The following is a 10766-nucleotide window of genomic DNA, read 5'->3' on the forward strand; positions in this document are numbered from 1 at the left end:
TATTCTCCCTGGAAGAATCACTGCCTCATAGATGAATAGTAAAGCTATTTATGTGACTTCTAAGCAAATTACCTAGTCTCCATACTTTTCTTTAGCTGCAGATTGTAAGACATTTAGTAAAATAAACAGATATCCTTTTAAATTTTTCTTCCTTTAAAAAATAGGAGTAAATAGTAGAGTTGCCTTCTGGGAGTTTAGGAGTAGAAATCCTGGCAGATAAAATTACCTGTTTTCACTTTTCTCCAGCACTGCTCTTCGGAAGTAAATATGCGTTAACCAAGAGCTGGATGTTTTTAGGAAAGTTAGGGTAAAAAAGAAATACTTAGTTTCTTAAGACATTGGTTAATTATAAGTTAAATTCTGCCAGGGGAGTTGGGTGTTTTTGATATTTTCTGTGCCATCTGCCCTCCAGAGACCACTGTACTTGGAAAATCTTTACCAAAGTATTTTATACTGGTGGTGGTTGTGTGAGCTTGAGAAGATAATCTGGTTGTGTTATGTTCTCCCACAACCTGGAAAAATTCTGGGACAAGTTGTTCCATTGGGAGCTTGGTTGTTGGTATTATGTATGATGTTTATTATGGAGAAATGCAGGCCTTTTTAAATGGGAGTATTAACTCCTGTTTATTCTTAGATATTCTGTGTATGCACTTGTCCTATAGATAGGCTAACTAAATATGAAATCCATGGTATTTAGATAAGCTAAATACCCCTACATGGATGCAGTTGTACTTACTTTTGCTGATGTAACTGAAAGATTTGCTTTAGTAAAGTGCATCAGTTTGAGTTTTGTAATTGGACATTATTGAGATGAAATTGGTATTGATTTTTTTTTTTTTCTCCCTAGAACAAACAGGTAATATTCAGTTCAATTAGGTCCCAAAGTGGCAGGTTCTTTGAATTCCTACCAAATCCATTAGGTCACTAATTTTTCTTTTATTTGAATTTTTTTTGGTCACAGCCTTTTGAAGATATGAAGATCTTTTTCTTAAATGAAGACTTGCCCTTTTTTCAAGTTTTCTAAAATTCTAAAAGAGGCAATAATCAGTGGGGCTTATTGGACTGTCCTTTAAAAGAGCACTTGTATTATTTTCTTGATCCTTTAGTATGATCTTTAAATGTTCAAAAGTAACCTATTACTAAGTAAGTTGAATGAAGTTAGACTTAGAATTGGAAGTTCTGTGCATACTTCCTAACTTCAAAAATAAGCCCTTCAGCAACTTTATTTGGAAATAGTAGGTAGGAGGGTGCGTTATGTCAGTTCAACAGGAATGGCACATTTTTTAGATTAAATATTAATTACCTGTGGTCTTAAACATTAGTTACTGCAGATTTTAAAAATCTGAATGTTTAGTTGAGGGGTGTGAAATGAAGATACAGTGAGGCATAAAAAAGGAATTGATGGGAATTCTTGTTCTTGGGATTTTTCTTATAGCTTTTGATATAAATATGCTACTAACTTTTCTTAAGAAATAAGACTGTTAATCTTTGTGGTTTTGGGGGGAATATTGTACCATGACATAGCAGTACCAGTGTTTAAGTTAAGAGGTAGGTCCTCTTTTCCTATTTATCTCAAGTGACACTTGAATTAAAACTTTAAAGTGATAATTTTTTAATTGATTATGAAAAATTTAAGTATATGTAAGTATATAAATATATTTATGTATATTTTAAAATGGAGCCAAATAATACAGTGAACCCCAATGTGCCCATCATCCAGCTTGAACATTTAGAAAACATCGTCATTCTTATTTCATCTACCCACCTTCACACTCTTAGGAGTTTTTAAAAGCAAATTCCAAGTATCAGCGTTTTACTTGTTGATACTTTGAGTATGTTAGGGTGATGGCTTTTAATGCACATACCCAAGACATAACCATTGCCACCTTCAAAGTAATTACTCAGAATGCTTAGTTAGTGGAACTCTTTGATTTGTTGTCAAAGGCTTAGAATACTGGATCCTAACTTTCTGAGGTGATATCTTTAGTTTTGAAATGGTCTAAAGTCATTTGAAGCCAAGAAGTAACATTGATTGGCGTGAGTTGTGTGGTTAATGTGTTAATTTAAACCAGTTAATTTATCTTGCCTGGCTAATACTGCACTAAAAGATATTAAGCATTCAAAATGCTGACGTTTTGGAGTATTCATTAAATAATTTGATTTGATAAAATTTACCCAGCGCATAGAGATGCAGGGGAGATAAATAGTGTAAGATTTAATTTTTGATGGTTGGGGTGAGTCAAAATGAAAGCTGTCTAGTATAATAAAATATTCCTGAGGCAGCTCTAGGCTATTGCATGAAATTTAAAAAATTTGTTTCTGTATTACCTCCACAGGTGGCAGGTTATTGGCATAAGTGGTTTGATCCACTCAAGTTCGGTCCTGGATTGAAAAAAAATTTTAACTCACTGGGTGGTTCTAATTGCCGACTAGGATTGGGACTCTAGGTCTATAGAGAACTTTCCTCAGCTTAATTCTTTTTTTTTCTTTTCTGTCACAGTTTTCTGTACTACTAAGGAGTTGTGCAATAATTCGTTTGTTTTCCTCTTAATGTTGTACCTACCATAGGCCTAGTTGTGGAAGACTTGCTTTCACAGGGTGAGTCTTTTCCTTTAAAGAACTTCAGTAGAGGGGAAAACAATACACAAGTTTTAAGGCAAGGATTTTAAATGTCATAAGAAGGATAAAAATAAGAGATTTTAGTTGGGAGAGAGAGTTTCTTAATGGAGTAAATGTAGGAAGAGTAAATGCAGGGTATGTTTTCCTGGAGGCAGTGGCATTTAAACTGGATTTTGATGGATGGGGGTAAGATTTTTGACTTAATGGAAATACAGAGAACAGAAAGATAAAGAACAGAAAAGTTGGAAAACAAGTAAAGTAGGAAGATATCCACTTTGGATGTGGTGAGGGGATATAAAAGAGAAGGAAGGTAAATTGCTGCCAGATCATGGAGGTTTTTAATTTCCATCTGGAGGCAGGGGGAGCCACTGAATATCAGGGAGATAGGCTGGTAGAATGGAAGTAATTTAAACTGACAAAAGACAGGGGTTTTAATGCTATTCCTAATTCCTGTGTACTTGGGCAAATCATTTATCATTTTTAAGCCTGGGTTTTCTAATTTTATAAAATAAGTATATCAGCCTTTGTTTTGTGTTACCAGATTGTACTCAACTGCTGTAAAAACTGGGTTGGTATTAAACAATTGACTTGTAGATCTGTGTTCAGGTAGATTAATGTGGCACCAATTTGTAGGGTAGATTAGAAGCCATTTTTCTGGTGACTAGAAGTAAAAGATCAGGCAGACTCTTGGATTAGTCCCGGCAGAGAAATAACAAAGATTTCCCCTTTGTATTTGCAGTCATGTGAATGTATTATTTATCCAAAAATGAACAAACACTTACTTTTTAAAAGTTTTTAGATTGGGTATGGGCAAGAGGGAACTGATAAATATTTCTACATCTGCAGGATATGGGAAACAGGATTTTTTTTTTAATTTTATGTATTTTTTTATACAGCAGGTTCTTATTATTTTATACATATTAGTGTATATGTGTCAATCCCAATCTCCCAAGGGAAACAGGATATTGAGGAGGCAAGTTATGGTTAATTAAATTGATCCATAAAACTGATGGGAACTATACATACAGTTTATACATTTCTTCACAAAAAGATCTGAATATTAAATTTTCTCCTGTTAACACAGTGCTTAATAAGCCTTTTCACTGTATTGCATTTGCTCCATAATTGTGCCATCAAAGCTATCTTTCTAATAATCTTATTAACAGGTACCTGCAGATTTGAGTTTGGTTTCAGTCCTAGCTGAATATCCTATATTTGGGAAGAGTCCTTTTTTCCCCTTTCTGTAATATGGGACATATAGGAATGTATGTGACAAGTAATTCTTAATAATTGTGTAAGATCCTTTTTTCCCAGTGACTTTCCATTTTAACAGCCATACCGGGTACTTGATTTCTCATTAATTCTGCTTTATGAGTACAGTAATTACTTTGCTACTAATCTGGAAGGTAACTTGTAAGGAATTTAATAGAAGCTAAAATTTAACCCCTAGATTTCATTAGCTGAAGTCCTGAGGGAGAGGGAAGTAATCACCCATGCTATAAAAGCAGAAATTGTCTATTACTGTCATAGTAGTAGCAGTTTCATTCTAAGCAACTTGAATTTGATATTTTACCTTTAAAAGTAATCCGGAATAGAATAAGTGCTCCAAGTTTCTATTGTGTGTATTTAGAGGTTGTCCAGACAATTCTGTTGTCTGTTGGTGTCGCTCCAAATTGGGAATGTAGGATTGAGATTGATACACTGAAGAGTTCATTAAGCATCTACTGAAAAGGTGGTGGCTTAACAACTACCTTAATCAACTATACTTGAAAATGTGCAGTATTTCTTTATGGGTATAGTCAAAATGAAAAGAAAAAGAAAAGGGTGGGGAGAAATTTCTGACAGGCAAACGAATAATAGGCAGGTAGGTACAGTGACTGGTTGAGAAGGAGGAAGTCAGGATAGCAAAACACAGTGTTGGGATAACCAGAAATCATCAAAAGACAGGTAAATCTGAAGTAGAGAAAAAACAGAATTTAAATTTATGCCACCACCCTTGCAGAATTTTACAGAATTTGATCTAAAATGTCTTAATAAGGGGTTGGAAGGCATGATTACTGATAAATTGATCTGGGGGTTCTCATTTGTGGGAATCAGCTTGCTTTGCCTTATATATGATTTATTTTCTTTTTGGGGGGAGCCATTACGTGCTTCTTAAAATGTTTAAATGTTTTTAAATGATCTTTTAAAAAATGTTATGTTAAACTGGGACAGTAGTATCTTTCAATTTTAAAGGCAAACAGTTAAGCTTTTACTTAGCTTTAACCCTCTTCAGTCTTTTTCTTTGAAGGATTTTAGAATTAGAAGATTAATCTATTTGGTTGAACCATATGAAATTGCTGTTTTTGTAGGTCAAAACAGGTTGAATAATAGCAGTTTCAAATGGGTCTACCTAAAACTACTTTTCTATATTATTACTTCCTTGACTGATCTATGAGTAGTATTCTGTTCAAATCAGTAGTTATTTATTTATTATGTCAAGCACTGTGTGTGGTGATAAGCAGATGAAAAGAGAGGGTTCATGTTATTAAGGAACTCAGTCTGATGGGGAAACATGGAAAGAAATTTATTACTAGTGTGATTACTCTATAGAAAAATGCATTTAGAATATAGAGAAACCACTAAGGTGGGTGGGTGGGGTCAGGGGATGAGGGTAGTCAGGATTCAAAAAAGAAGTGAACGTTGGCTTATTTATTGTAGAAGGAGAGTCAATATTTTAGGTGGAAGTGAAATAGTGTTTGAAGATTGCCAGTTATTCAGTTTGTTTCAGGGAAGGTGAATGATGCAAGTTAAATCTTTAACTTAGTCATTGAATTTATTTATTAATGTATCAGCCACTGTGTCAAATGCTAGAAATAAATTTATTTTTCATTTTATTTTTTATTTTTGGCTGTGTTGGGTCTTTGTTGCTGCGCGCGGGCTTTCTCTAGTTGCAGAGAGCAGGGGCTTCTCTTTGTCGCGGTGCGCGGGCTTCTCATTGCGGTGGCTTCTCTTGTTGCGGAGCACGGGCTCTACAGCGCAGGGTCAGTAGTTGTGGCACATGGGCTTAGTTGCTCCGTGGCATGTGGGATCTTCCCGGACCAGGGCTTGAACCTGCGTCCCCTGCATTGGCAGGCAGATTCTTAACCACTGTGTCACCAAGGAAGCCCTAGAAATAAATTTTATATGAAACATACACAGAACCAATCTCCATGTAGGCAAGTGGGAATCCATTGAAATGTTTTGAGCAGTGTGGTCACTTTCAGATTTGTATTTTTAAAGGAAGAGAATTATAATAACCATGGTGTAGAAAATAGAAAGTGAGGCTCAGTTAACTGCATAAGAGAGTAGTTAAAAGACAACTTTAGAAATGTGCATAGGATACCACTGCTTGAACCAGGGCAGTGACACTGGGCTAGAGAAAAGGGGCTAGGTAACTAGAAAGTTACAAATGTCTTAATTTTGGGTAAGAGTTGCAGTAGTTGAACACTCCCTCCCTGCATTCTCTAGTTTCCATTTCCTTAACTCTACCCACTCTTCCTACTTCCTGTATGTTTGATATAACCTTCCTGGTATCATTCTCTTTTTCTCAAATGTTGGTGCTCCTTCAGTCCCCTTTTCATGCTTTTGAACTCTTGGGTAATCTCATCTAATTCTATTGCTGTGAATTAAGCTTAAGATTTCTTCAGCTGCCTTTATGCTGAGTTCAGACCACGTATATTCAATTCAACATCACTCCAATTCTGTGTTTGTAAAACTGAATTCATTTTTTTCCCAAAACCTACTCTTTCTTTCTTGCCTTACCTCTCAGTGAATTAACATACAATACAACCCTTGTTGTTAGGTTTATATGGATCCTCTCTAACATCTCCATTCTTTTCTATCTCTAATACAACTGTCCTAAATTCTTTACTTCTGCAGTAACATTTACTGGGCTCTTTTTCTGTGTTGTCATTTCATCCATTCTCTTCAGCTGCCTTGAGGAATCATTCCTAATATTTAGTTAATAACCTCATATTTCTTCAGTAGCTTCCCTTCACCGATGTAATTAAATAATAAACTTTTCTTTATGAATGCTTTGTGCTCTTTCCCCCAAAATAGCAAAAAGGCCTTTTTCTTTGTCTAAATCTTTCCTTCTTGGTGACTTTCAGCTTTGTTCCCTGAATAGTGTTGTTCTTTGTCTAAATCTTTTCCTCTTAGTGACTTACTGAATTACCTGTGACTGCTAAAGCCTGGGTCAGGAAACTTGTTTTATAAAGGACCAGATAGTAAATATTTTAGGCTTTGTGAGCCAGAGTCTCTGTTATTTGGTTCAGCCTTGTACACAAAAGCAGTGGGCGTGGCTCTATTCCAGTAAAACTTTATTTGCAAAAACAAGTGGTATGTAGAACCCAGTTGGCTGACTGCTTTAAATTAGTACACCTTGTTTAAAACCATCAAGCTTTGTTTGTGCTGATGCTTCTTCTACCTAGGAAAGCTACCTACCTACTCTACTAAGCTCACAGAGGCAGAGCATTTCTTTCTGTTTTTGCATCTATATCCCTATCCCCTAAGCAGTGCTTTTTAATCCACTTGGAACTTGTAGGTAATTGGACATTTACTACAGGAAGCCTTGAGATAGGGAACTACATAGAAGGTAGTCTGCTTTAGAAAATTGAATGTTACATTTTCTTCATTTGAGTGGCATTACTAAATATTTGAATTTTTAAAATTTTGATACAGTAAAATTTCAAATTTGGGTGGTGGTGGTCTAAATGATAGAATCGTGACAAAATTGCCTACCAAGTTTGGCCCTGTGGCCGTTTCTCAGTAACTGTTTGCATAATTGGATGATGTGATTCCTGTTTTAAAAGAACTGGGAAGTTAGACGTGTGTGTGTGTGTGAGTGCATGCGTGTAGAAGAGGGCAGTGTTAAAAGTAAAAAGATTAATGTTATGCTATGTTATGATTCTGTATAGTTGAAGGTGCCTTCTGTAGGCTTCTTTATACTTGTTCAGCTTCTCTTGTGATAAAGTTAAACAGAAACTCAGTTCATATTTAACGTCTGAATCCAAACGTTTGTAACCTAAAAGAGGGCAAAATGTCATTCACTTCTTTCCCATGTATTCTCTGTCACTAGCTTCTTGTTAGTCTTTTTAGAGTGGTTGAAGCATGGCATATAATCCTGCAAACAATATTTGATTTATTTCCCCTTCTTTTTCATCTTAACTTGGAGTTTCATGGAAACATTAAATTCTAATCAAGGAAATCAAGTTGCTACTAGTTATAGAAGTAATTGATATTAAATAGCAGGAAGGGGAATTGTGTTCATTTCTCAGTACAACACTGCAGATAATGCTGATTTCCTGGCTGGAAGCTAGGCTGGCCCATGACTAATTTTTTAGCTAGGTCAGCATTCCTTTTCCCTCCTCAGAAGTCATAGTCAAATTCACTACTCCAGAACCCGTATTTGAGGGTAATAAAATTTTTGCCAGAAATAATTTAAAATCATTAGAGTAGAATGTAAAGCTGAATGTCCTAGTTGAAGCTAAGGAAATGTCTTCAGTCCACTGAAGAAATGGGATGTTTGCAAATAGTTATTTTTGTCTTTATTCTAAATGTGTGTATTTACTCTGCTTTAAAAGTACAATAGTGTGCTGCTACTGTGACTCTTGAATGTAGTGCCCTCCCCCGCCAAAAAAAGGGTGGGGCAGCGACAGGTTGAGGTTTTGGCCAGGAAGAAAAAGGAAAATGTTATAGCATAGGCGGGCTATAACAATGAAAAGTTCTATTGTTCTTTTCTTTTCTCAACATAAAACTAAATATAGATTTATCTTTGCATTAAGCAAACTTTAAATAATGAGCATCAAGTAATCTGTGTATACAGAACTCAGGAATTTATCTGTTGCAAAATGTGAGATTTCTGTACTTTAAAAGGGGGAAAGGTGGTTGGATTAATTTTTTCTGTAGTGAGATCAACCAAGGAAAGGCTTATCTTTAGACTTCTTCAAGTAAGCCATTCTGAGATCCAGAAGTTTGTAGATAACAGCTCTAATGACTATTGCATCTACTCCTAATTGTTTGAAACTAATGGGATTAGAAATTATATTGAAGTGATAGATACATGAGTGCCATGACTAGAATTCCTTTCCTGATATATCTTCTTTTTTTTCCCAGATTAGACTGGTTGCAATTCTCTCTCCTTAGACCTCCTAGGAGATGGGAATTTTCCTGCCAATCTTTAGATGGGCATCTGCTCAGCAATTTAAAGGCCATAGCATCCATCTAAGCTCCTGGACCAAGTGGCAACCAGTGCATTATTCCCAGTCTTTGTTTAATCAGGGAATTGCTGTGATACCTTGAATGGGATTTTATCTGGATAATTCTTTGATCATTTTGAATATTTAACCCATTACTCCAAACATCGAATTCTGACAAATTTTCAAAAAATCTTAGCAGGTTCTTTAGAAGTGAGTTTGATGGGGTGGGGGCAGGGAGAATGTGATTCTACCATTCCCTGACCCCATCCATTCACATAAAACAAAAAGTAATAATTTTAGATCTAGACACTTAACTTTCTTTTAGCCCTGGGGAGCTATTATGTTGTACCTTAACTATAACCCATGTTCAGATATATCTGATCTTAATGAGCTCCAGTTTTATTTTTCCTTAACTATAATTGGTTGCTGATAAATTATAGAATACAATTACAGACAGTCCAGTTATACAGAATAAAAATCGCCTTTTTGTCCTTTCAAAATGGTGGTTATAGGGCCGTGGAAGAGCACTTATTCTCAGTGTTAGTTATAGGTCATTCCTATTACTAAGTAGTTTTTGTTTACATTAATCTCCTTTCAAGGAACAATTCTTAGGTTCTTGTGGTGTAATAGTCGTCTACTGTCTTATTCCTCAAGACTTCAAATATCCCTTCTGTGAAGCTTTTTCTTATGCTTCCAGGTAGAGTTTTTCTTGCCCTCTCTCTGTATGTCACTACAGTTTGTTCATGTACATACTTCCCTTATTCTAAGATACTAAAATAGGCACATTGTAAATAATCACATTTGAATGGAATTGGAACAGATAAGGGTTGTGTGTTATTAATAAATAGGTATGGATTGACATTTTGACCTTATGGGTTAAGAAGGGTAGGTTGGGTTTGTAGGAGGGAACTACTTACCGATAACAGAGTTAAGTAAAATTTTAATAAGGCATTTTAAGTGTCAAGCTTAATTAAATTTGATGAATGCTTCATTCGAAAGACATCGGCACCTTGTTGAAGGATGATGGGTTGACAAAAAATACTTGGTTTTTTTTTTTTTTTTTTTAATTTATTTATTTATTTATTTTTGGCTGTGTTGGGTCTTCGTTTCTGTACGAGGGCTTTCTCTAGTTGCAGCAAGCGGGGGCCACTCTTCATCGCAGTGCGCGGGCCTCTCACTATCGCGGCCTCTCTTGTTAAGGAGCACGGGCTCCAGATGCGCAGGCTCAGTAGTTGTGGCTCACGGGCCTAGTTGCTCCGCGGCATGTGGGATCTTCCCAGAGCAGGGCTCGAACCCGTGTCCCCTGCATTGGCAGGCAGATTCTCAACCACTGCACCACCAGGGAAGCCCTACTTGGTGTTTTTTAATAACAATGAGCTATTACAAAAAAAATCATCTTTTCTATAACATGCATGTGCATATCTTTACTATTTGTGCAGACAGAATTGTTCTCTTGGCAGTTTGATTTCAGGTAATAATTGATTTTCTGTAATCAACATTTAAGGCCATCTCAATGACACTCTGAAGAATTAAAGGAAAATATGAGTATTTTGTCTGGGTTTCATAGAACCCAGCCCTACCTCCAGTCCAGCAATAATCCATATAGGTTTTTTAGGTTTAAAGTGAAAAGCATAGCTTTAAACTTTGCTCTACAAAACTTGGTGTATAAAAGTAATCCTTTTTTTTCTTCTTTGCAGAAATGGAATCTGTTTGGAATTTGCAGAAACAAGGTAAGAATGGTTAGGTTACCTAAAATGTCCTTATGGCCATTCTTTATCTGTATTTGTGTGCTAGACAAAGGGTAGCCTAAGAACTGAAATTCATAGTTCAGAAAAATATTAGCTGTTTTAAAAACCTTATTTGAGCTGTATATTCTCTGAAAAGAAGGTTAGAAATCTACAGAATAGATTAGCTTCCTTCACTCCCGTA

The 10766-nt window shown here is 35.7% G+C and overlaps 1 protein-coding gene across 1 annotated transcript in view; it reads left to right on the plus strand.

Annotated features, from left to right (window-relative positions):
• The window catches only part of NUFIP2 (nuclear FMR1 interacting protein 2), a 29048-nt gene that overhangs the window by 8264 nt on the left and 10018 nt on the right, over nucleotides 1-10766 (plus strand). Inside the window, exon 3 of the mRNA XM_007183858.2 lies at nucleotides 10535-10567. Within this exon, the coding sequence (XP_007183920.1) occupies nucleotides 10535-10567 (33 nt within the window). The remainder of the gene's footprint in view (nucleotides 1-10534; nucleotides 10568-10766) is intronic.

The sequence above is a fragment of the Balaenoptera acutorostrata genome, chromosome 20, assembly GCF_949987535.1.
Source record: "Balaenoptera acutorostrata chromosome 20, mBalAcu1.1, whole genome shotgun sequence".
NCBI lineage: Eukaryota > Metazoa > Chordata > Mammalia > Artiodactyla > Balaenopteridae > Balaenoptera > Balaenoptera acutorostrata.